A 23967-nucleotide genomic window follows, 5' to 3' on the forward strand; every position below is an offset into this window, starting at 1 on the left:
GCAGAAAAAAAAAAAATGATGCAGGCAAGATAGAAGGACGGCCACCTTCAATGTTCACGCATTGAACGACCACCGCACGCCCAACATGTCGTCTTTCTTCACAGTACCCGGCGCACAAAAGAAAAGGAAACGAACGGCCGGTCCAGAAGCTCCCAAAAAGCGAATTGCGGGAGCCAGCAGCGCAAAGCAGAGCTCGTCCAAAGCTCCGACATCAAAACCAAGGCAACAGAAGCCAGGCCAGGCCAAGAAACGGGTCGAACGAGATGAGTCGATATCGGGCAGCGACGGCGAGTCGGACGATGGCAGTCAGGGCCGGCCGCGCGACGATGCCGACGAGAATGCTGGCTCAGGCTCCGACGACGATTCGGAGCGGGAGGCTGAGACGGCGGCTGAGCGGCGGTTGAGGCTTGCGGAACGCTATCTCGACAACGTGCGGAAGGAGGTCACGGCGCAGGACGAGTATGCATTTGACGCGGAGGAGATCGACAAGGACATAATAGCAGAGCGACTCAAGGAGGACGTGGCCGAGTCCAAGGGCAAGGTCTACCGTCGACTCGCCTCCGAGCTGGACTACGGCCGCACATACCAGACAGAGTTCCGCTGGAATCCCGAGAACGTCAACTCGATCGCAACGTGCGCGCCCTACGCCTACGTTGTCACCAAGGACATGTACCTCAGCAAGTGGCGACTGCAGGACCTGCCGCAGCACCAGTGGCCCCAGACAACCAAGAAGAAGCCCAAGAAGCCGCCTGCGCCGCCCAAGCGTCGCCCCGAGCGCATCCGCTACTCCCGCGGCGACACCCGCAAGGCTAAAGACAAAGATTTCCAGGGCCACACGGGCCCCATACTCGCCGTGGCGGCGTCGCACGACGGCCGCTTCGTCGTCACGGCCGGCGCGGACCGCCGCCTGGTGGTACACGACGCCGAGACGCTCAAGCCCCTCCGCGCCTTCTCACACCACCGCGACGCCGTTACTAGCCTGGCGTTCCGCCGAGGATCAACCCAGCTCTTCTCGTGCTCGCGCGACCGCACCGTCAAGGTGTGGAGTGTAGAGGACCTAGCCTACATCGAGACCCTGTTCGGCCACCAGAACGACGTTGTCGATGTTGACGCCCTGGCCCAGGAGCGTTGCGTCTCGGTCGGCTCACGAGACCGTACCGCCCGCCTATGGAAGGTTGTCGAAGAGACCCAGCTCGTGTTCCGTGGTGGTGGCGGCACCTCTCTCAATAAAAAGGGCGCTAAGCCCGAAGGAGTCGATGCCAAATCGCTCGCCCACGAGGGTAGCATGGACCGCATCGCCATGCTTGACGATGAGCTGTTTGTCACGGGGTCTGATAACGGCTCCATCTCACTCTGGAGCCTGCAGCGCAAGCGCCCCGTCTTCGTCCTGCCTTTAGCTCACGGGCTCGAGCCGCCCCTGCGCCTCGATGCCGCCTCGGCCGAGATCAGCCCAGATCCCAAAGTCATCCCTCCACCCCAGCCGCGCTGGATCACGGCGCTACGTACCATCCCCTACTCGAACCTCATCCTCAGTGGCAGCTGGGATGGCTGCGTGCGCGTGTGGAGGCTTAGCGACGACAAGAAGAAACTGGAGGCTGTCGGTGTTCTTGGTCAGCCATTTGCCGAGGATGAGGAAGATAAAGAGGAGGGTGAGTTGGAATCGAAGCCGCAGGTTAACGGCACCAAGGCGACCAAAGGCAAGGGCAAGGCCGTAGAACCGAAGGCCATCGCCAATGGTGATGACAACGGCGGACACTCAAAATGTATCAGGGGCATGATCAACGACATCTCTCTTTTCGAAAGAGGCGAGCGGGGTAAAGACGGACTATGTGTCGTCGTTGCCGTCGGCAAAGAGCACCGGCTCGGGCGGTGGAAGAAGATAAAGGGTGCCCGGAATGGCGCCTTCGTGTTTGAAGTACCGAGGCTGGAGAAGGAGGAGACCAACGGTGCCACTCACGACTTATCCGATGAGGCGGACAAGTGACTTATCCGATGAGGCGGACAAGTGATTGGTAGTGGTGGCCGTGGTTTGGGGCCTGGGCTGCATGGTTCGCAGAAGGATAAAAGGGGGGATCTTGTTACAATAGAAAAATATCGCACATGCCTGTCTTGTTGAGCTTGTCTTGTTGATGTTGCCACGGCGGCGCTTTCGCGATGGGTTTGGTTCCCATTTCTCAACACCCAGGAGGGGGTGGGCGTTAGTTAGCATGCTCGGCGTCGAACAATATACCACCATCATCACGACACCACCATCGACTCACTCCATAACAGTGACCTCTCGGCAGATCTACAGCGTACCGCTCCAATAATGAAGTAGAAAATGTGCTATCTGGGGCAAGTAACTACCTGCCGGCCAAAACAAGAGGCAGATGCCAGATCAAGACACCCTCGTGAATAGGTACCTACCTGTTTGGGCGGAGAAACATTCGCACTACACATTGATAGCGGACGGCTACACCGCGTCTGAGGACTCGGCTGTCACTCGAGAGAAAACACAGCCCTTGGAAGAGGAGTCTGATCCCAAAGCATCAAGTTGTTGGTTTTTCATTTTATTTTATCCTTCTCTTCACAAATCCGGTGGTGGAAGCAGGCGGCGACGTGAAAAAGGATTGCCCAGCTGACAGTTTCTCCTAACTATTAAGGGGGACGTTGGAGAGGGGGCGAAAATGGACAAGAAAAGAAAATCGTCTGTCAGCAATTGCAAAATACAGCATAAAAAGGAGATGCAGGGAGAGAAAGAAGGGTTGTGCTACATGTCTGACAAAAAAAAAAAAAAAAAAAAAAAAAAGAAAAAAGAGGTTTAGCCCAAAATAACAAAAAATGAAGGTGCTCTCCCGCCGGGAATTGAACCCGGGTCTCGAGCGTTGTTGGATGACAAGCTCACATACTAACCACTATACGACAGGAGATGGCCAATTGGTTGTTGTTGGGGAGGGGCGCATTGCCGCAGCCTATATCGGCTGCAACGCTGGGCGTGCGTTGGGCCCCGCGCCCACGCCGTCGACGGCTCACGAGCGAGAAGTGCCCCGCCTTCCGTTCCGTGTGCGGACTTGCTGGCGGCCGCCACCACAACAAGGGCGATTTCTGTACAGTACGCCATTCCCATGTGTGAGAAATGACCCCGAGGTCCTGCCAAAAGTACCTAGACACCTTGCACACAGGTCGTGCTTATTGCTTAGACACTGGTAGGATGTGTAGTCACAACGGTGGCCATTCGGGTACTTGGCCGAGAGAGTCAAAGGCCCAGCGATAGAGGCACACTCCCACCTTCGTGATGGGAGTAGGTTTAGTCGTATTCATACATCGTATTATGGTATCTTCTGGGGGTAGGAGAGCAGGATCGCGAACACCGCATATGCCCGAGTTCTTCGCCAAACAGGAAGAGACGCTAAGAGGAGCAAGGAGCTCAAAAGGCCCTCTTTGGACCCCTTTAGATGCACCATTATCGCACCAGGAACAAGAAGGAAAAGAAATCAAAAGGAAAAGACGAGCGCTGAAGGGGGCATGAAATTGGCAATAGAGAAAAGGTATGACTCCATCCGCTCCAAAACCAGACGCCCACGCAATGCTGTCGCCGTAACAGCCAGGAGGAAAAGCAGACAAGAAAAAAAGCTCCGTTGCCGACACCTTCCTGCACCCTCTTGTCAACATGAACATCTATTTAAAAGCCAAAGACCGTAAATTCATACGTTACTATCCATCTGGTTTAGCTCAGCACCTGTTCGCTAGGCCCTTGCTTGACACTTTCCGCCTCAGGGGCGATGTCAAGTCCACACGCTCTGCCTGTGGGGAGCAAGAATGCCCGTGAGGATGGCGTGATGTGCTCAATGGGAACTCGCGATATAGAGTTTCTGGGAAGGGTGACGAAGACGAATCTGCCTTCTCAATCCCTGGGAACAATGGAGGAGTCCGCTTGCTCTTCCAATTGCCCTGGGAACTTTGGTCAGGGCCCCCAGTGACATCGCGAAAAGGAGCTTGGCTACCACGCTGCTAGCTTGTGGCCACAATACCCCCAACCGACGGATTGCTGTGTTCGATCGATGGCCTAACGATATCTGCGAGTAGAGCAGTCGCCTTGGCCGATGGAGTCGCAGCTTCGGGCGGGCTGCTGGGCACTACTTGAGAGATCGGCGGGGCCGGGCTACTCCCCGCAACAGAGGAGGCGGCTGCCCGCTCCTTCCTGAGTCGCTTCTGCTCCTGTTTTGCCTTCGCTGTGGCCTCCTCTTTCTTCTGATAGGTGGCGTGCTCGTTGATTATGACGTCTCGTATCTCGCTCCTGATCTTGGACGCATCGACACGCCAGCCGGGCGATCTCTTCTCCAGAATTGCCTTGATTGAGGCATCGGGGTCCTTCATCAGGAAGTCGATGTACGAGAGCAGATAGGCGCCGCAGTCCCAGTAGTTGCTCTGCAGCGGTATCGCCTTCGCAGTGAGACCAAAGGTTGAAGGCATCACGACTTGTTGTTTCTTCTTGTCCAGAAGCTCCTCGCACAGGTACTGCTTCAGGTGAGTGCACGCTGGCGAGTGAGCGGAGCCAAGGGAGTCGAGCGTGATCACTCTTGGTTCCTTCCCCGTGGGCAATGTTGGCTGCTGGGCCTGAGGCGATTCTCTCACCTGAGACGACTCCTTCCTTTTCTTGTTCAGGCACGGGATGTCACTGGCCACAAGAGGAGGGTCAGGAGCGTCGTCATCCGGGATTATGACTTGATTATCAGGCTTGTCGTCGATAAAAATAAGGGTCTCCTTGGTAGGAGTCGCTGCATCTTGCTGGCTCAAGGACATGCTTCGCATTTGCTCCCTAACACTGGTGGTGACAGGCGACATACAAGGAGATGACGATGGCGGAACGGAGCGGTCTTTGGAGGACTTCTTCGGGGCCTCCGGGGGGTCTTGGGAGCTTTCTCCAGCGCCTTCCGAGTCGTCTCGAGCCCAAGCCCGCGATTCGACCACGCTCTTTGTCATGCAAACCTCGATTTCGGATGCTGGTTCATCGGGGACCAGCTTTCCCGGATTGCATATGACCGCAACCCACCAGTGGCTGTTCTCGTTAACGGGAACGACGATAAAGTCGTACTTGAAAAGGTCGACCCGGGAGGTCCATGACTTGACATTGTCATAGTTGATAGCCTTGCCCTTGACAGGCTTCAATCTCTCGTAGAAGAAGGAGTTGTGGAAGTAGAAGCGAGCGGCGGCATGCTTGTCCGTCTCCTTCAGCTTGTTGTGAAGATAATTGATATAGAAGCTGATGATGCTGTCGTTGAGGAATTCACCGTCGTCAAGACGCGCGACGTCTTCCTTGTGGATTGTTGTTCGATGGTACGTGAGGGGCATTCGCCACTCCTTATCCCATCCGTGATGTTCCAACGTCCAAGAGAGTGGAGGTGGGGACGACTCCATCCCAGAGTTGATGGCCACAATCGCGTTGGGCGCAGGAACCGAACGAGTGGATCGCCGCTCGATGTTGTGTCGCTCGATGTTGGGCCGCTTGACTTCTCGAACGTGGGTGTCGTTTCCCGTGGCCACCGCGTCGTCGGTCATACCCTCTCGTAGTCTCTTCTTCGCACTAGGAGGCTGAGCGAGCTCTGGGCCGTATATAGGAGTGCCCGTATTCGCTCCCTCTCGCTTGCGGTTAATTTCCGTCAGAACTCCATCGACAATGCGAGACTTCAGATCGTCGGCCTTGGAGATATGCGTTGGTTGCTCTCTGCTCCGCCGAGCTTCGGCATGTTTTCCGACTTCATCTCGTGCCTTGTCGAACTTCTTTTCGGCATTTGGAGTCTCCTGAATGTGGGACTTCGCCTTGGCCCCCATATGTTGTTCGGCCCAAGCCACGAAATTGCGCCCGTCTTGCGGGCTCGAGAACTTGAGGTATAGCTTGCCACCAGAATCTTTGACCATGGAACCATCGATTGTGACATGTTGGCAGCACGGGCTGTGGAAGATTCGGTTCGTTGTCGCCGGGGATACCTGGAGCCACTCGTACCGAGGGGGCTGTTTTCCTTGACTATCCATGGGGGCATCCAGGTTTCTATATTGTGTTGGGTCGAGTACTCCCAGGCCGCTTTGGCGAGGTCCTAGGACCAGGGCATTGTCGCATATAAAACGCGGGGGGCAGACGGCGGCCATGAGGCGAAACTGGGACACCTCACGATCGCTCGTGCTTATGCCCTTGCTGGTCCCTCGCGGGAGAGCAAATTTCGACCCGATGTCCCCTTTTCTTGACAGACTTGAGCTCTTCCCAGCTCGTGGAGCCGCAGGGAGTGCTCCCCTTTGTCTCTTGGTTTGCGATTCCGGCCGATAGTCGTCATCGTTGAGCTCGTCGGGGCTATCTGCTTTGGCTCGTTTCCGATTCAGGCGGTTGGGTGGGAGGTGGTCGGCTGGGATGTGAATTACCAGTTCCTGGCGAGGGGCTTTGTCTTCTTTCGTAAGATCGACCTGTTTAGAGTTGCGGGCAGCGCCGTGGCTGGGTTCCTGGCTTGGTGGTTGCTCGCTGAGCAGCACGACGTCGTCATCGTCTTCAATTTCTTCGACTGCGCGAGGGTTACGTGCAGTGGTTGTCAGGTGCTTGGGTGATGATCTCGGTGCATGGGATGACTGTTGAGGCAGGACGGGTGTCCTTCGCGGCCTGCTTTTGCCCGCGGCCCCGAATTTTTTATCAACCCTCCGTAATTCACGTATAGCCGCAGCCGCCACAGTCGACTGTGATGACCTCCTAGGAGTCGCAGAGCCGTCGCGCTCTGTGTTGCTATCGAGGGATGCTCTGCCGCCTGCCTGAGATATGGGAACGAACTGGAGGCTTGAGTACTGGTCTCCGCCCCTGGCCTGGGGTTTCTGTATCTCGTCTAATTGAGCATCGATGGGCCGAGGGGTTGTCGGAGTCTTCTTGTTCATCGTGTCCTTGGGCGCGAAAGCACCTGGGAACATCTACCAACAGTCAGCATGGCATGAAGATTTCCGGCGGCGCTCTCTGGCGGAAAGGCTACCACGTACGGCTTTTCCGAACCTCCTCATGCTATCCATCTTATCTGCCCAGCACTCGAGAGTGTCTCGTCGGTGTTCTGTAAAGGACGCTGTGGTGAGCAATGTTCTGTTCCAAATATCCAGAGTCTAGAAGCGTACGGTGCGATGCGGTTTGGCGACAGGCTCGGGAGAGTAGGCAGGTGGTCTGGACTTCGGTGGCGATCCTCCGAAATGTGCTAGAGACCAACAACCCGAAAGGTGCTATCCTCCTATCCTCCGCTGTCGTTTAGTCGCGTGCTGATTGTAACGAAGGCGGCCGGGCGGTTCCGTGCGACAGGACCAACCATAGTATCAATGTCCCAGATGGGTAGGCCGGTTCGCATGCAGCTGTGTGTTTCGTTGTTTGCCCGCTCCCTTGATGTCGGCGAAGGGTGAAGCGGACCTGACAGGTGGGTGAGAAAGGCTCGTGCAGCTCGAGGCTTCGAATCGGTGAATCTCGAAGGCGGTTTTAGGTGCGGGGCGTGACCGACGGGGCGGGCGTGAAGGATCGACTGACGCGGCGAGACAATGGGTGCTTGTATGCGGCTCGTAGGAAGGTCGGGATTTCCACACGCGCTCGTTGTGCCCGTCCCGACTCGAGAGCTGTCGGCGGGTTGGGTAGGCGGACAGCTGAAGTGCGCGGGGCCAGAATTTGTCTGAATACAACAGCCGTGCATGCATCGGAGTTGGAGCGACAGACGTGACCTGTAGGTTTGCTCAGGGAACAGGGCCGTTTTTTTTCCTCGACGGGAAAGTGCAGCCAATGGACCCGCCTGACTTCAGACTCCGTTTGCAGGGATGCAGCTGTCCCGCCACGGAAGTTTCCATTTTGGTGGCAGGGCGTCCACCTGAACGGGAGGACCCACCAGCACAGAAAACCTTCAGTTTAAACTGAGGCGATCAATCATTTGCCAGAGAACTTTGAGGCCTCATTCATCACACGAGACGGGACGATTTGGGAAGCTGATTTCGTTGTGCGTGTTTTCCACGCAAACACTGCAATATGTAGAAACTGCGCGACCGCAATGGAGGAGCCCATTAGCTTTTTTTCCCCTCGATAGGAACCACTTTCTTGAATAGGAAGGGAGGCCTTTCTCTGAATAGCAACCCACTTTGTTTTGGCGCCATGCTGGCCTTCTTCAGCCAGAGAAGCTTATAATTTCCGTCAGCATTTCCGTAACTCGTGGCATCTAACTAGAGACTTGGGTCAGGCCCTTTGAACGCTTCGTCTGCTCGCTCGCTCGGCGAAACCTTGAATCCACGCGGAACAAGCCGCACGTGACCAGTCAAACTCCGACAAAGGGAGCGGAGCTGCCTCTCTTTGTGGTGTGGCTGGGGGCGCTGTGCGACAGCAGAGACCTCAAGCCTCATTCGACCCACCCGCCGGCTCACTTGCAGCGAGAAGCTCACCCGCAGCGCTCGATTACGCTGAATAACACACTTTGACCAGGCTGCTGTGTCCCATCTAGAGACTCGCCCTTGCAGTCTGCCCTCGGCACGCACATAAGCAGTCGCTGCAGCTTGGTCTGTGATGGACGCGCTCAGACCCCTGGTCTCTCCAATCCACCGGCCTAACTGCGCGGCCGCCTGAGCAAGTCACAAGTCACAAGTCGCAAGTCAACCAGACACCTTGGCGCAGCAGCCAATCACGAGACCACCACGAGACCACACCCTGCTCATCCTTGGTCATGGAAGGCTCGGCCCGCCAAACACCGCTCTCGCCAGCCGAGCAGCAACAACTAAATCCCACGGCCTTCGCAGAGGGAGCTGCGTCATCTCAGCCCCTTGGATCACCGTCTGATGTCCTGCCCTCCATGCCGCCGCCTCCCTCCATGTCAGGGCATGTCATGACCTGGCAGACGCAGCCACCGAGCAACGGTGCGCAGCCGCCTGTGGTGATCACGCCGGGCAGCAACGGTGGCGATGAGGGGCTCTCCTCCGCCGAGATAATGAGGAGGGCCTTGTCCGCCAGCTTCCAGGCCGAGGCCATGGCGGAGACTATGACCGAGACGATGACCGAGTCTCTGGTCAGTAATCCACCCGCCACCATCGCGCCCTCAGACCTGATGGCGCCTACCACGGCCGAGATCCCCATCCTCGATGCGGCCTCGGTGCTTCCAATCATCAGTAGCTCTTTGGAGTACTCGCCTTTACCCGAGGAGCAGCCGGGCACCGCGAGGGTGACCGAGCACGTCGTCACCCTGCCGCTGGCAGCTAACATGCGGCAAAAATACCGGAAGGTTGTCGTCGCAGGCAAACCAGCAGTGGTGGAGTTCAACAATGTCTTCCGAAGCTGCTCCGCAATACCCGAAGACACTCTAGTAGCAAAGATTGACCAAGTGCTCTCGCAGCTTCTGGACATCTGCGACCTGCCTGCCTTCGACGACAACTCCGCTGGTGTGTCGCGCGAAGTCATGATGAAGCACGCCCTAGATAGCTGCACCAAGATGGTCTTTGTATACGAGCTCCTCCATGCGCTCCGAGATGAAGAGCTGCAGGCCCTCATCCTCGTGCGCCGCGGCCGGGCGTGTGACTTCCTTGAAGCCATTCTGGATGCTAAGAACTTTAGGTATCACCGGTTGGAAGATGCACCGAAGCCCGATAATGCCGCGTCCGACAGGCTCAGGGTGATCCTGGCGACTACAGATCAAGACCCGGCTCTCTATCCAGCAGGTGTCAAAGTCATCGTCAACTACGACGAGTCTGCCAGGGGCCTTTCCGTAGCCAGGGGCGTCGTGCCAGCAGACACCCGACCCACAGTCCTGACGCTGGCGGCAAGCTATACCGTCGATCACCTCAACATGATCATCCCGACAACACTAGAGGCTCAGGAGCGAAAGAATGCGCTTCTGATTGCCGTTTCCAAGGCCTGGGAGCTCGTGCTGAACCCACCACATCTGGGTGACCGCGGCCGGCCCGATCTAATTGCCACCGAGTTCGCGAATCTGATCAAAAATCCCAACTACGAGTGGGAATGGGAGCCGTACACGCTCCCCGAGACTGTGTTCGAAGTCTACTCCAGCTCAGAGAATACAGGTGACCTGGAGCCACCACGAGCACCGTCTCGCTCTGCCAGCAAGAAGCGGCAGCTGGATGATGCCGATGATGAGAGGGACGACAATAAGCGCGTGAAGGCCTATCCGCCATCGAATCTCGAGTCGTCTCGCACGCAGCCGCAGCTCAGCTCGGCTGCCGAGGCGCTCCTGGCCCAACTGCCGAAATCCAGCGCACCCAAGTTTGCGGTACCGGTAGACCATCTCGATGCGATGGCAATCAGGATATCGGATCTGGAGAAGCAGCTGGCCGAGAAGGATGAGCTCGCCCAGGCCCTAAAGAAGCAACTTACCAGCGTAGGGGAGCAGAGGGACTCGGTAAACAAGTCACTGCGAGGCATGTACAACAGGTTCAACGCTGCACTCCAGGACAGGGCCGCGTTTGAAAAGGAGCGAGATAGCGCGGTCTCCAAAGATGGCAAGCTGAAAGGCGAGATATCGGCAGCGAAAGCGGCACAAGCGTCATTGAAGAAGGAAAACACAGCGCTGCAGCAGCGGCTCGCCGACTGGGCGGCGGCGGCGGCGGGCGAGGCCGGCCCCGAATCCCGCGTCGGCAAGATGGCGCAGCAGCAGCTCCAGTCGGAGGCGCGGCAGGATGAGCTGGAGAAGCGGCTCGAGGTGCAGGGCGCGGACCTCGAATACGCGCAAGAGGCGTACCAGACGGCCAGCAAGCACGCCATCGAGGTCGACAAGGAAAACAAGCGCCTGTCGGTGCAGGCGATCGAGCTCGAGCGCAAGGCGTCGGACAACGCCGTCGAGATTCACCGCATCCAGGCCGCGGGCGCCCACGCCGAGCAGGAGCGCCGCCGCCGCGAGCTGGCCGCGCTCCTGGCCGACCGCGAGCGCGAGCTCGAGCGCGCAAAGGACGAGCTCCGCTCCCTGCGCGCCGGCCGCCGCGAGACGCGCGCCCAGAGCACCGCCCCGCACAGCCCCCGCCTCGCCGTCATGAGCCCCCGCGGCAACGGCGTCGCCGTCCGCTCCGCCGCCGCCGCCGCCGCTTCCACCCCGCTCACCTCCAATAGCCGCGGCACTAGCCCTGCCACCGGCGCCGGGGGGGCCGTCAGCGGCTACGAGGCCTCGGGCCTGGGCCCTGGCCCTGGCGTGCGCACCGTCCTGTCCCGGAATGGCCGGTTGCCGCACCTGATGGATTGACGTGGTGTGATGGCGTCTTATATAATTTGGCTTCCTGTTTCAATTTTCTTTTCCACCCACAAATCCTTTGTTTCTTCTTTTTTTTTTCTCGTCCTTTTAGGCTTATCTGTCTGTTTTTTCTATTTTTTTCTCACCCCTCTGCCTCGCGGGCATGGATACCGGCGTTTTTGGGGGCCATGATAGACATGCAGGTTGCGATTACATTACTGGTGGTTTTGCAGAGCAAGACAAAAACTGCAGGCAAACAATAACCCTTTTTTTCTCGTCTTCCAAGTGTGTTGTTTAAGCAAACTCCCCCATCCGTCCATCTAGGTAGGAACTTGCCATCCATGAGTCCAAGTTTCGGCCAGATAAAAGAGCAGCCCTCCACCCGAGACGCCTCTCATATAGCTTTTTGTTTTACATCATCCTGGGTATCGTATCCCCCTAAACTCCCCATCTAACAAATCGAGCAACACATGGGTGATACACTCTCTATGAGGTAAATGGGCAGGGGCGGCGAAACCAGACCCGAGATGCATGAAAAAGATCCGTGATGACACCCGGCCAGAAAGGAAAGATGGTACTCCACGCCACTCCAGTGGTATACAGAGACCTTGGGCCGGGCCGGGCCGGAAGGGGGGTTAGGAAGCACACGGGTACTGACGGTATGACCCGGGTTGACTGCAACCAAGGCCCTGAGCACAAAAAAGTCCCTTAGGATTGTGCCGCAGGCTGCTGGGCCTGGCCCTGCCCGCCAGAGCCACCTCCGCGGCCACCACGACCGCGCTGGCCGTCTCCGCCTCCGCCTCCACCTCCACCTCTGGGGCTGCCTCGTCCACGGCCGCCACGGCCGCCACGGTCGCCACGACCACGGCCACGACCGCGGCTCGAGGGTGCGTCTAGGCTGGCCGGCGGCGGGACATTGTTGTAAGACTGTGTTGGAGCAGCAGGAGATTGCTCTGCCCTATCGGTCTGGTGTCCGTTGGTGCCGCTGCTCGCTGCGTTGTCGCTCCCGCTGTATCCGAGACCACCGCGCCCGCCACGCCCGCCCCTGCTTCCCCCTCCACGTTGATGCGGCGCTGAGCCAAACTGCGGCTGTTGGTTCCCTCCGCCGGGTCTGTACACCATGGTGCTGTGCTGCAGGTTCGGACCGCCACGGGGACCAGGCGTTCCGTTAGGGTCGTGCCCGCCACCCCTGCCGCGTCCACCACTGTTCCCGTTGAGGGCGCCACGCCAGCCCCCTCGCAGGGGCGGTGGCGTAGCCGCGTCGCGCATCTGGCGCATCCCATTGGCGCCGTTGGCCGCACCACCCCCAGTAAGGGTCGTGACGGACGGCGCCAGCGCATTACGTGCCAGCGTGGCCTTGGAACCCGTGACGACTTGGCGGCGCGTCAGGTTGAGCACCGTGGTGGCCGCCACCGTCTGGCCTCTGAATGGTGGGCAGCGTTCGCCGAGGGTACCGCCGCTCATGAAGGTCACGTCGAAGACAACGTCCAACAGTTTGGCCGTCGGAGTTCGGCTTATGCCCACCACGGTGCCACGCATGGCGATGGGGACCTTGCCCGACGACGATGCGTACACAACACGGTCACCCAATGCAAAGTCCTGGTTGCCTAGCCGCTGCTCCGCCTCGTCCGGCTTGAGGAGGGCGCTCCGGGGCGTGCCCTTGAGCGCCCTGCCCTCAAAAGGCGTCTCGTGCAGCTTGAGTGAGTCCGCCGACTGCGTCAAGTTCATGACTACCTCCGAGTCAAGCTGCTCGGCGTCGAGGGGAACCTTCTCAAACTTGTTGGTGTTGATCGACTTGAGCCAGGCGCCGATCTCCTTGACGCGCGCCCTGGCCGTCGTCTCGTCCTTCCAGAGATCCGTGTCTTGGAGGTCGTTGCCGTTGGGCCGTGACTTGAGCGCGACAAAGAGGTCTGGGAAATTCGTCATGTACTGGGCCAACAGTCCAATAGCCAGCGGACTGAACTCCCACCCGGACTGGGATTTGCGTGAGTAACCAAGCACCTTCATCTTCTTTCCCTCAAACTTGAGGTTGAGTCCCAGATTGACCTTGATGCTGCCGCCCATGGTGTAGATGAAAAAGGAGGCTGTGATCTTGCTGAGGACGAGCGGGTGCAGGTCCAGGGTTTTGGCGACGGCGTAGGAAGGCATGTATCTGTTGTTGCGCTCGGCATCAAAGATGACTTTCCTGGTGAACTCGGGCTCCTCCTTCTTAAGCTTGGCCACTCGGATTTCCAGTCGATTGTCGTTGTGGCCAATCACCTCGAGCGGACGTCCAAATGCGTACTCGCCTAGGAAAAAGGCGTGAGAGCCTAGTGGGAACTCTTCTTCGATCGGGAGAGCATCCTTCTCGACGAAGCGCTGGTCCTCGTGAACAACCTCGTCCACAACCACCTGTGGTGCGTAGTCCGTCTCCATGCCAGGCACCTCGCCGTACTCCTTGATGGTGGCACCCTCGTCCGTCTTGATCAGGCCCTTGAGCATGTGTACGTGCACCATGGACTCGACGCTGCTGATTAGAATACCCAGACGCTTGCTGTAGAACTCCTCTATGCGCCGGGACTTGGAGTGAAAGTATTCAATCTCCTTGGCGTGGTGCGGCGTCTGGATGACCTGCCCGTTGGCGTCGAGAACGTAGTCAAAGAGCTCATCCGAGACCCGAACAACCATTGCCTCTTGCAGGAATGGGTAGCCGACATGGCAGCGCTGTCCAAGCTTCATCTTGGCCGAGGTCACGGCTGTCTTCGCCTCCGTGCCCGACAGGGTGACTACCATGCTTTCGTTGCGGCTTTCCTGCTGGAAGACGTTGACGCCATGGAAACCCAGTGTCGCCGAGTAGGGCAGCGTGGCAAGACTGGGGAAGCCGGCCAGTGCCGACTTGTTCAGGAACGCACCGTCCGTTAGGCCGTGGAGGAAGTCCAGGCCTTCCGTTGGGGGGAGCTCGAAGATGTTTATGACGCATCGGCAGTGAGGAAGATCTGGGAAAATGCCTGGAAACGACGAGGGGTACACGAAATCTAGATCCGGGGAGTATGTGAACTTGAGGGCCACGCCGAAGCCGTTGCGCGCCTTTTCGTCGTCGGCGAGGAGGTCGTTCTTGGTGGCCATGGCGTCGAGTAACCGGCGCTCGTCAATGAAGGGGATCTTGACAACGGCTTCCCAATCCTGCTTCTTGCCGTTCATGTCGAGCACAAAGTCTCGCGGATAGAAGTCGATGATAGGGGAGTCGGCTTGTGTCATGAGCGGCCAGTACACCGTCGGGACGATCTTCTTACTCCGATCGGGCAGAACGCCCATGAGCTGCTCAAACGGCCTGAACGGCTGCCCAAGCTTGAAGTTCATGTCGGCGTTCAGGCCCTTCATGACGTCCGAGATCATAGGTGAGTAGTGGTATTTGTAGAACCACGGCCACGAGCGGATGCCGCGGTAGTAGTAGTAAAGAACCCACTGCAGACCCTGAACGTAGTTCTCGCAGAGCTGCCTCAGACCTTCTTCCTTGAGCTCTGGCGTCGACCACTCTTCGAACTTCTCGGAATAATACTTGTCTTTCCACTCCTGGAACTTTTGTTGGTACAGGCGCTCCATGGCCTCCTTGGCCTCCTCAGGAGACGTGTCGACAACTGCGGCCCGGTCGTACTTGAGCATCTCACGGTGCGCGGCCGCGTTACCCTCCTCCTCGAAGCCATCATCATCGCTGGCCTCTGGCGATTGTGGTAGCGTTATCACCAGGCTGCGGTTGCCCTCCTCGTCGGCCGGGCTCTCCCACTTGAGGCGGAAACTGTCCGCTACTTCCTGGGCGAACTTCCGGTCTGCCGCGTTGAGGCCACTGCCCAGATTTAATGTCTTGGTAGCCCTCTTGTTGATAAAGGGGCGCAGGCTGTGCTTCCAGATGTTCTTTTGCGATGTCGTCACCTGGAGCTGGCCTTTCGGGCGGGACTTGGCCATGGCCGTTTCGGGGTTGTCCATCTGCTGTTTGGCGCGGTACCAGTTTTCATTCTGCATGTCCACGTCAAAGAAGCGGTGCTCGGCCTCGCTCAGACCCTCGAGCAGCAGGCCCAGCCTGTGGAGATTGACCGTGCCGCCCTCGTTGATGTAGCCGTCGCATTTGGGCAGAATCTGCTTGTACAGTTTGAACATGAGGGCCAGCGCGCCCTCGTTGATGTGCAAATGTGGCAGGTTGGGCAAGAAGTCGTTGCCGACGAAGAAGGCCATAAGAATAAAATCATCAATGACCCTCTCCATGTCGAAGGGGAACGACATTGCGCCCTCCTTCTTGAGTTCCTGGAACTCAAGCTCGAGGTACTCGCGCACAATGCAGAGATGCAACAGATAAAAGTTCTGGTGCTCCAACTCCTTGGATTTGGCCTGCGACTGGCGGCCGAAAGTGACCTCCTCACGCAGAAGGCAGAAGTGGGGGTCGTGGCTCAGCAGACCCAACATGATGAGGTCGGCATCGAGGCCGTACAGACAGTGGCGGACATTGTCGTTGTAGTCGGGTTGGGCCTTGGCGTTGCGGATGTATTCCATGATCTTGTGCTCACCCTCGCCAGGGACCTCGTGGCCGGACAGGACGATCTCGCAGCCCTGCCACTCCTTGTCCTCGCTGACCTTTTTGTTGACAAAGTACTTGAGCTGCTCCGAAAGCTTGGCCATGAAGGCGGTGCCGGGAGTAATGCAGTTGCTGTCGAAGGGCTCCTCCTTAGGAAGCTCCTTCCCCTCGCTTATGGCCTTGTCGCGGGCCTGCTCGGCGTCGAGGGCGGTGCGGAAGCGACGGGCGCGCTGCTGGTTCATCTTGGCGCGCGGGGCGACGCCGTCGATGGCCATGAAGAAGAGCTGTTTGGGCTTGATCTTGCCGAAGAGGTGCTCTATGTAGTTGAAGATGCGGATGAACATCTCCTCCTCGCTGAGCCGGAAGGACGTGTCGTGGGTGTCCTTGTGGGTGCAGTTATGGATGATGCCGTTCATGTCCAGGTACAGGCAATCGAACTCGGGTATGCGGTTCTCGGCGATCAGCTGCGAGATGGCCGGGTAGCGCTCCGAGAGCCACCTGAAGAACTTGGGAACACCCATCTTGGCGGGGCTTGTTGCTGTCGCGATCGGCTAATGGTAGCAGTGGGCGGGATGCGCACTGCGGGCGCGGGGGGAGTGCGGGGATGAAGCGTAAGGGAGGATGGAGAGGTCAAAATACTCCTCTCATGTCCTCGCCATGCGCGCCTAACGATGCTGCTTGCTAGGCAAACCCGTCCAGCGGTTGTCGGCTGTCAAAAGTCCGGCGTGAGTTCCAGCGCGAGGCCTGACGGCGTCTGTGGCTGGATTGACTTCAGGCACAGGCTAAAATGAGGCGACGACGAACGCTACCAGGCCGCGGGAAAAAAACGAAACAAAGAAATAGTCGAGCGAGCAACAAAGCAACAACGCGCCGTGTGTTTAGGGAGAGACCAGCGCAGGATCCTTGGCGGATTGGAGATCTCTAGTCGGCGTCAAAAGACGATTAGGGAGCTTTTCAAAGGAAAGGCAGCGTGGTCGCAACATCGGGCGAGACGGATGGGCTGTCAGACCTAGCGCCGCCTTGCTGGGGCAGCTGGGGATAGTGGGGCCGAGGCGGGATTGCGGTTGTGTTGCGTACGCTGGGGGCGTCAGCGACGAGTCACACCGAGTCATGAGAGCCCAACATGCGAACGGGCAGCGATGGCGCATGGAAGCAGACTTGATAATTGGAACTGGCCTGGGTTCCTACATACTCCGAATCTACCCTCCGCTCCAATGCTGTTTCCTGTGTCTTGCCCTCTCTTCTGTACTTCTGACTTATCTAACCAGCCTGACTATCAAGTTAATTCCGGGTGCAGGCTTGGACTCGGGGCACGTGCTTTCGTAACAAATACAGCCGGTGATGTTTCCCTATTTATACCCCGTCCGGTATTTCCCCTGGCAGATCCCGCCGCTCGGCATGGTACATACAGATTGCAGCCCTGGCGCATGGTCTAAGTGGGGGACAGCGGCGGGAAGAGGCCTTCCTATGTTGCTCGATCCCGAGAGCTTGTGTTGGTTCGTGCGGGAGGCCCTCCATCCAAGCCCATGGGGGCAGTCGACGGGAAGTGCACGGACCATGTAGAATACAGCTCAATTTCTGCCGCCCGAGGCCGCCTAATCACTTAACGCGTTCGCTCACACGCAGCAGCTCCAGCCGGCGCGTCAGCTAGAGCTCGCAATTCCGCGACGAGATCAATTGAAGCTTCACCTCCCTCGGCTTTGGCTTCTGTTTCCCCTCCCCCCGTCTGCCACACCACATTCGCCAGGGCCACTGCGCCCAAACCCTCGAAAACCCCTTGCAAATCTGCTAGCACATCGTTTTACTTCAACCTGGACTGCGGATTTCATCTCCGCCATGGCGCCGCCCCAGCCGATGGATGTCGATGGTGAGATGGCCGCCTCCCGCGATGGCGCAACTCGCTCGAGGTTCGATTGCTAACACAACCACCCAGATGTGGAGATGGAGGAAGACCACGATCAGGAGCACAGGCTCATCAACGAGGGTATGGCGCGAGATGCATGGGTCTCCTTCCCATCCACGGCTGAAGCTAACCCCTCCTTGCGCCTCAGAGTACAAGACATGGAAGAAGAACAGCCCCTTCCTCTATGACATGATCCTCAGGTAAGGTGCCTTGTCACCACTGAGTGAGATCTCACGTCCAGCTGACACCCATCCCACAGTACCGCGCTCGCCTGGCCGACCCTTACTGTCCAGTGGCTGCCTGACGTGAAGGAGCCCGAAGGCAAGAATTACCGTGTCCACCGCGTGCTGCTGGGAACGCACACGTCAGAGAGCGCCGACGAGTATCTCCAGATTGCCGAGGTGGAGATTCCCAAATCGATCGACCCCAATCCCGACGATTACGACGAGGACCGCGGCGAGATTGGCGGCTATGGGGGCGGCAAGGGCAGCGAGGCGGCCGCGATAAAATGGAACATCACCCAAAAGATCAACCACGAAGGCGAGGTCAACAGAGCCCGTTACCAACCACAGAACCCAGACATCATCGCCACCGCCTGCATCAACGGCACCATTCTCGTCTTCGATAGGACCAAGCATTCGCTCACCCCTAAGGACAAAACGGTCAGCCCCCAGTTCAGGCTGGAGGGCCACAAAGCAGAGGGATACGGCCTGAACTGGAGTCCTCACGAGGAGGGCTGCCTTGTTTCTGGTAGCAATGACCACACTGTCTTGCTTTGGTAGGTTGTCGATTTGCCCCAGCTAGAGCGTCGCTCTCTTTTGAGCCCCCTTTGCTCACCGATACGCCACTCGCCAGGGATCTCAAGAATGTCCAGGCGGACGGCAAGGCCCTAAAGCCCTCGCGCAAATTCACACACCACAGCCAGATTGTGAACGATGTGCAATACCACCCGATAGCCAAGCACTTCATTGGCACCGTCTCGGACGACCTGACACTCCAAATCCTGGACACGCGCTCAAACTCCAACGAGAGTGCCGCGCTAGTTGCGCGCGGTGGTCACAGCGATGCCATCAACGCCCTTGACTTCTCGCCTTCGTCCGAGTTCCTCGTTGCGACTGCTTCGGGTGACAAGACCATCGGAATCTGGGATCTCCGAAATGTCAAGGACAAGATCCATACGCTAGAGAGCCACAGGGATGCCGTTACCTCGGTTTCCTGGCACCCACACGAGGCTGGTGTCCTTGGCAGCGGTTCATACGACAGGCGCGTTCTCTTCTGGGACCTCAGCCGCGCTGGCGAGGAGCAGCAGCCCGACGACGCCGAGGATGGACCCCCTGAGCTGTGAGTTCCCTAGATGTCACCTACCCCATGTTTTCGTCATTTATGCTGACTTTGAGATAACAGGCTGTTCATGCATGGTGGGCACACCAACCACCTTGCCGACTTCAGCTGGAACCCCAACGAGCCGTGGATGGTTTGCAGCGCGGCCGAGGACAACCTCTTGCAAGTTTGGAAGGTTGCCGATTCGATCGTTAGGCGCGACGATGGTGACTTGCCTGTAGATGAGTTGGGCCCTTAGGGGGTGGTCAAACTCCGCAGTCGCAATGTCGACCGAATCGACTGGTCCCACAACTTTTGACTCGCCAGTTCCCAAGTTGGTACAGGTCCCAAAGTCGGACAGAAGCAGCACTGCCTAATCTTATCTTCGGGAGGAGCTCTCATATCTCCAGTTGTAATGATAAATAATGTGGCACAACGCGGATAGTTGGCTTGAGGCGGCGCTTTGGTTGGGAAGGCAGTATGCACGTGTCCATTGATCTCGGTCTACCAATCGTCAGGGTAAGCAATGGGCAGTTATTGTTGTTTCTCTGGACTGACATGTATTGGCCAAAGAGATTTGCACAAACGTGGGAGCATGGTGCCAGGAAAGGTTGGATCGTCCGGGAAACACGACTAACCCAGCCAAGATATGCAGACTGTTTTGCTGGGTGTCTGGGTATCGAGTTAACTGCTAGCTACCTCCTATGTACCTCCCTATGTAGTTATTGTAACGATGATTTTGAGACAGCCATAGTCTTGCGATATATGATATTATGGTCCGGGCATGCTATCCGTGCGGCGGACTAGGAGCGAGTGCCAGATTGCGAATACTTGGGTTAGGGCAGGACGCCTAGAAACTTGCACCTTTCAGACCTCAGGCAAAACTCAGAGGCCTTTGGATATTTCATGCCATCTTGAAAGCCCTGCTATTCCTTACATGTCAACCATCAGGAGTAGGCCATGGCTGGGATGAGCTGCATCTGTTTTCCCGGTATTTTGTCTGCCCTGCGTTCCTCGCGCCTCCTGCTTCACCCCATCCTCAGATTCCTCTCACAATATCCCATTCCCTACAGCCTCCCTTCTATCAGAACTGCCTGACTGCCAGCCCGTCTTCCAAAACCACGTCGAGTAGCAGGGATTGGTCAACTTCGATTTCATTCCATCACACCCTTCCGAACCCCACCTCCACCGTCCCTCCTCCAATAAACACAACCTCAACTCCCACCTAGTCCGTCCGTATATCCTCGCGACCACCACATCACCTTTGCTTATATTACGAGCTCCCATCCCGCCTGCCGCCCACTGCAACCACTCCCACCATCACCAAGACCCCAGATAAAAAGCCCAAATATAGCAGCTCGCTGCCTCTCCCATCCAGCATGGGTGATGCTAGGCTCGCCCAGGGATCCGTCCCGGCAGCCGATGGCAAAGGCAAAGAGCCAGGGCGGTCTTCCCCAGAGCCACCCACCATCAGCCCTCTCCAAGCAGCTCTGATGGCCGTTTGTGGCAAGTTGACCGAGGCTTCCGACGGCAGAATCGGCACTAGTGCTTTGCTCGACAAGATGCATGCACCCGAGGTTCTGGAGCGCAGGAAGGCTGCTCAGGCTTTGAATGATGGCAGCCCAGAGAGCCTCGCGAAAAAAATCGGTCTCGTCCCCAACATTCCCACCATCATCGACTCGCTCCAGAAGAAGAAGATAGACCAGGATGAGGAGATGCAGATCCTGGTCGCTGCGGAGAAGGCGCTCCAAGACGAGGGTGCATCGTCGTCGAAGGGCATCCAGCCCTACAAGCGTCGCCGCATCGTCAGCTCCGAGCTGATGGGCAACACCAAGTACTACATGGCAAAGACGTCCGACGTGCTTCACCCGGCCCTGGGCGAGCTGTCCTTGAGTACTCGATCATTCAAGAGACGCGTCACTCCCACCACAGTCGGCAACCGCCGCTTCGATCTAATCAGCTCCCTGTCCTCGTTCAACATCCTCACGGCGGAGATCGTCAAGTACCTCCACCCCCGCGAGGTCTTGACTCTCTACTCCATCAGCCGTGTTTTCCACGCCACCTGGAACGCGAGCGAGCTCTCGTTTGCCCGAATCATGGCTAGCTTCGTCGACCCGGCCGCGGCCGTAGCCTTCCCCTGGGAGATCTACAGGGACTATCTCATCCGGAACCCGAAGGGATACATTGATATTGACTACACCCAGCCCAGCTGGACTCGGGGCAGAGACATTGACAAGCCCGAGGAGTGGGAGAAGAAGGTCTCGTCGTGTAGGGGTGTCTCTCTTGATGCACAGAATAGCCGTGCCGCGGATCCAGGACTTGGGAAACCGGACAGCAGCGCCGCGGAGCCAGGACTCAAAACCGCCGTGCCTGCGAAGCCGGGATCGAGGTTCTGCGCCGGCATGGCCTGGGTCAACATGCTGGCCCAGCGCGAGCGCCAGTCCCGGGACATACTCGCCATCATGGCCCGCAAGGGCCACCGCGTGCCCCCAGACACGCGCTGGGTCCTGCGCAAGCTCTGGCTGCTGCTCGACTGCTCGACCAGCGACGACCGCGCCAGGCTCATGGCGACCTGGAGCGACCTCGACCTCTTCCTGGCCGAGATCTTCTTCATCAAGCTGAGCATGATATTCACCGACCCCATCTCGGGCGGCGGCTCGACGGATCTCACGGACCTGATGCTCGGCCAGCCCACGGGCCTGCGCTGCCTCTGGCAGCTCCTGCGCCGCAAGCGCTTCAGGGCCGACTTGATGGAGATCCTCAGGCTGCAGCTGATGTTCGAGCACGAGGTCACGCAGTCGGAGGCGCGGGGCAAGACGATCCTGGGCATCCCCGTGGCCCTCGTCGGCATCGTGCACACCGAGGGCTGGGGCCACGGCGACAAGCACCTGATGCAGCCCGCAGAGCTGGTGGCTATCGAGAGCCTCCGGCGGGGCCTCGCGCTCGAGACCAAGGCCGCCGAGATGATGTCGTGGGGCCGGCGCGACCACGACAGCGGCCTGCAGCTGGTGCCAAAGCTCGAGGAGATCTACATGAGCGACGACGAGCTCGGCCCGGCCCCGGCGGGCATCGACGGGCGCGCGGGCAACGTGCCCCTGGAGGCCAACGACTGGATGCCGCACCACTGCATGCGCGCCGTGTTCGACACCCTGTCGCCCGACGAGCAGCTCGCCGTCATCGCCGTCGAGGAGGACGAGCTGCTCAAGGCCCAGGCCTGGCTCCCCGAGGACGACCTGAGCGACGAGGACGACGAGAATGACGATGATGTCTATGGCAATGTTATGGATGGCTTCGGGGGTAGCGGTGACGGTGTCGAGGATGATGGAGACGATGTCGAGGACAATGGAGACGATGTCGAGGATAATATGGACGATCTCGAGGATGACGGAGACGACGAATACGACTCGGACGAGGATGACGACGACTGGGACGACGACAACGGTGGAGATGGTGCTGCCAACCCCAACATCCAAGGGCCGCCCGCCCCAGCACCGGCGGGCTCTGGTCTCCTTCAGAGCACGATGGTCTCCTTCACCACACAGTTTGTGACTCTCCCAGCTCCCAACGTAGGCCCCGTTGCGAGCAGCAACAACACCAACGTCAACTCCGCCCCGCAGCACTCAGGACCCCAGAACCAGGCCGCTGGGGATGCCCAGCCGAGCCCTAGCCCAGGTCAGTTTTTCGTCTCCTTCCAGAGCGGGGGTAACCCAGGAGGAGGAGGAGGCGGCACCGCCGCTGCAGTTCCTCATGGCGGAACCGCCGGCTCCCAGGGCCTGCTTGGCCAGGACGACAGCGGCTGGGTCCACGGCCCGGAGACGGCCGAGTTTGGGACCCGCAACCAGGACGGCGCCTACATGGTGCCCCGCGGCACCCCGAGCACCCGCCTCAGGTATCACCAGCCGGCCCCGGCGCTCTGCGTGTCAAAAGAGGCACAGTCGCCAGGAGCGCCGCCGTGCGTCGGGACGAGCATGCAGGAGACCGTCGATCTGCACCTGGACGACTACAGCCAGATCATCGAGCAGTGGCAGGCCCGGCACGGCAGCGCGCGGGCCATCGCGGCTCGCGCTGCCGCCGCTGCTGCTGCTGCCGCCGAGCCTTCGGTCGCTTCTCCGCGCAGGATGGGCGCTGCTGTCCAGGGTAACAGCAGCGTGGGTACGCCTCTCAATACTTTTGGATCATCGATAATGACTCCTGCGGCGCCCGACGGTGGTCCCAACCCGGCGTCGCCTACCGGTAGGTCCAATGACCAGCAGGCGGAACCGCGGGAGGCCTCGTCTCCCCAAGACGTGGCCATGGCGGACCCATCCACCACGCCGCAGCAGGGGGAGGACTACGATCCCGCGGCGGGGCTCCCAGACAGCATGGACATGAACATCTTCGCGGTCGCCGTCGACTCCTACCACGAGAACGCCAAGTCGACAGACCTCAGACTCGACAACAAGTCGGCCGCCGCCGCCGCCGCCACCACTGCCACTCCTCTTTTGAGCCTCGTTGAGGGCATGGAGCACGGCAACGGCGCGGGCGCGTGCGTAGGTAAGACGCCCGACCCGCACGCCCAACCGCAGGAGCAGCAGCAGGGTAAGGAGCCGTCGTCGTCGACCAACGAGCTTTACGACCCGTGGCCGACGGATGACGACGGCGGCGACGACAACGACGAAGACGACGAAGACGACGACACGTCCAGCTCCGGCGACGACGACGCGGCATCGGACGGCGGCGGCGGTCCGGGCAAGAAGCCCAAGACGAAAAAGAAGAAGCGGCGCAACCCCCAGGCGCTGGGCCGCATCGTGCGCCAGCGCGAGCCCCGCGTCGAGGTACTGGACCACGTCGGCCGCAAGTGGGGCTTCAAGCACTCGGGCTCGGACTCGGACGTCGAGCATAGGCATGTTTATGAGGAGTTGGACCCGGAGCAGACACCGTACGAGTACCGCCAGTACTAACTGACCCCCAAAAAGGTCTGGAGACGAGGCGTGAGACAGCTTTGACCTGGTCCTGGGGGAGGATCC

At 58.8% G+C, this 23967-nt stretch overlaps 6 protein-coding genes and 1 non-coding gene across 7 annotated transcripts; 4 read left to right on the forward strand and 3 right to left on the reverse strand.

Annotated features, from left to right (window-relative positions):
• Positions 1 to 2: 2 nt before the first annotated feature.
• GGTG_07098 (hypothetical protein) lies at positions 3 to 2249 on the forward strand. The gene has a single exon (XM_009224922.1). It carries the CDS (start codon positions 86 to 88, stop codon positions 1982 to 1984), a length of 1899 nt encoding a protein of 632 aa, XP_009223186.1. The 5' UTR covers positions 3 to 85; the 3' UTR covers positions 1985 to 2249.
• A 580-nt stretch (positions 2250 to 2829) lies between these two features.
• On the reverse strand, positions 2830 to 2909 carry GGTG_20136. Its single transcript has one exon. It is a non-coding gene; the product is annotated as a tRNA-Asp (tRNA).
• Positions 2910 to 3207: 298 nt separating this feature from the next.
• GGTG_07099 (Ulp1 protease) lies at positions 3208 to 7732 on the reverse strand. The gene is made up of 4 exons (XM_009224923.1): positions 7305 to 7732; positions 7120 to 7229; positions 6991 to 7058; positions 3208 to 6924 (listed from the first exon to the last, which is right to left on the reverse strand). The coding sequence occupies exons 3-4, from the start codon at positions 7018 to 7020 to the stop codon at positions 3991 to 3993; spliced, it is 2964 nt and encodes a 987-aa protein (XP_009223187.1). The 5' UTR covers positions 7021 to 7058; positions 7120 to 7229; positions 7305 to 7732; the 3' UTR covers positions 3208 to 3990.
• Positions 7733 to 8435: 703 nt separating this feature from the next.
• Positions 8436 to 11707, forward strand: GGTG_07100 (hypothetical protein). Its single transcript, XM_009224924.1, has one exon. It carries the CDS (start codon positions 8688 to 8690, stop codon positions 11202 to 11204), a length of 2517 nt encoding a protein of 838 aa, XP_009223188.1. The 5' UTR covers positions 8436 to 8687; the 3' UTR covers positions 11205 to 11707.
• Positions 11248 to 16697, reverse strand: GGTG_07101 (5'-3' exoribonuclease 1). The gene has a single exon (XM_009224925.1). The coding sequence runs from the start codon at positions 16257 to 16259 to the stop codon at positions 11901 to 11903; it is 4359 nt and encodes a 1452-aa protein (XP_009223189.1). The 5' UTR covers positions 16260 to 16697; the 3' UTR covers positions 11248 to 11900.
• Positions 16698 to 16963: 266 nt separating this feature from the next.
• Positions 16964 to 19745, forward strand: GGTG_07102 (histone acetyltransferase type B subunit 2). Its single transcript, XM_009224926.1, has 6 exons — positions 16964 to 17605; positions 17672 to 17722; positions 17790 to 17841; positions 17901 to 18419; positions 18497 to 18982; positions 19046 to 19745. The coding sequence occupies exons 1-6, from the start codon at positions 17575 to 17577 to the stop codon at positions 19218 to 19220; spliced, it is 1314 nt and encodes a 437-aa protein (XP_009223190.1). The 5' UTR covers positions 16964 to 17574; the 3' UTR covers positions 19221 to 19745.
• A 709-nt stretch (positions 19746 to 20454) lies between these two features.
• Positions 20455 to 23901, forward strand: GGTG_07103 (hypothetical protein; the record flags this gene model as incomplete). Its single annotated transcript, XM_009224927.1, has 1 exon — positions 20455 to 23901. The coding sequence occupies one exon, from the start codon at positions 20455 to 20457 to the stop codon at positions 23899 to 23901; it is 3447 nt and encodes a 1148-aa protein (XP_009223191.1).
• Positions 23902 to 23967: the final 66 nt, after the last annotated feature.

The sequence above is a fragment of the Gaeumannomyces tritici genome (assembly GCF_000145635.1).
Source record: "Gaeumannomyces tritici R3-111a-1 unplaced genomic scaffold supercont2.3, whole genome shotgun sequence".
NCBI lineage: Eukaryota > Fungi > Ascomycota > Sordariomycetes > Magnaporthales > Magnaporthaceae > Gaeumannomyces > Gaeumannomyces tritici.

Coding starts and splice junctions, on each gene's coding strand:
- GGTG_07098 (XM_009224922.1), top strand. CDS start 86: ATGTCGTCTTTCTTCACAGTACCCGGCGCACAAAAGAAAAGGAAACGA.
- GGTG_07099 (XM_009224923.1), bottom strand. CDS start 7,020: ATGGATAGCATGAGGAGGTTCGGAAAAGCC. Junction 6,925..6,990: donor TGAGGAGGTTCGGAAAAGCC/GTACGTGGTAGC, acceptor GACTGTTGGTAG/ATGTTCCCAGGTGCTTTCGC.
- GGTG_07100 (XM_009224924.1), top strand. CDS start 8,688: ATGGAAGGCTCGGCCCGCCAAACACCGCTCTCGCCAGCCGAGCAGCAA.
- GGTG_07101 (XM_009224925.1), bottom strand. CDS start 16,259: ATGGGTGTTCCCAAGTTCTTCAGGTGGCTCTCGGAGCGCTACCCGGCC.
- GGTG_07102 (XM_009224926.1), top strand. CDS start 17,575: ATGGCGCCGCCCCAGCCGATGGATGTCGATG. Junction 17,842..17,900: donor CTCTATGACATGATCCTCAG/GTAAGGTGCCTT, acceptor CCCATCCCACAG/TACCGCGCTCGCCTGGCCGA. Junction 18,983..19,045: donor GAGGATGGACCCCCTGAGCT/GTGAGTTCCCTA, acceptor TTGAGATAACAG/GCTGTTCATGCATGGTGGGC.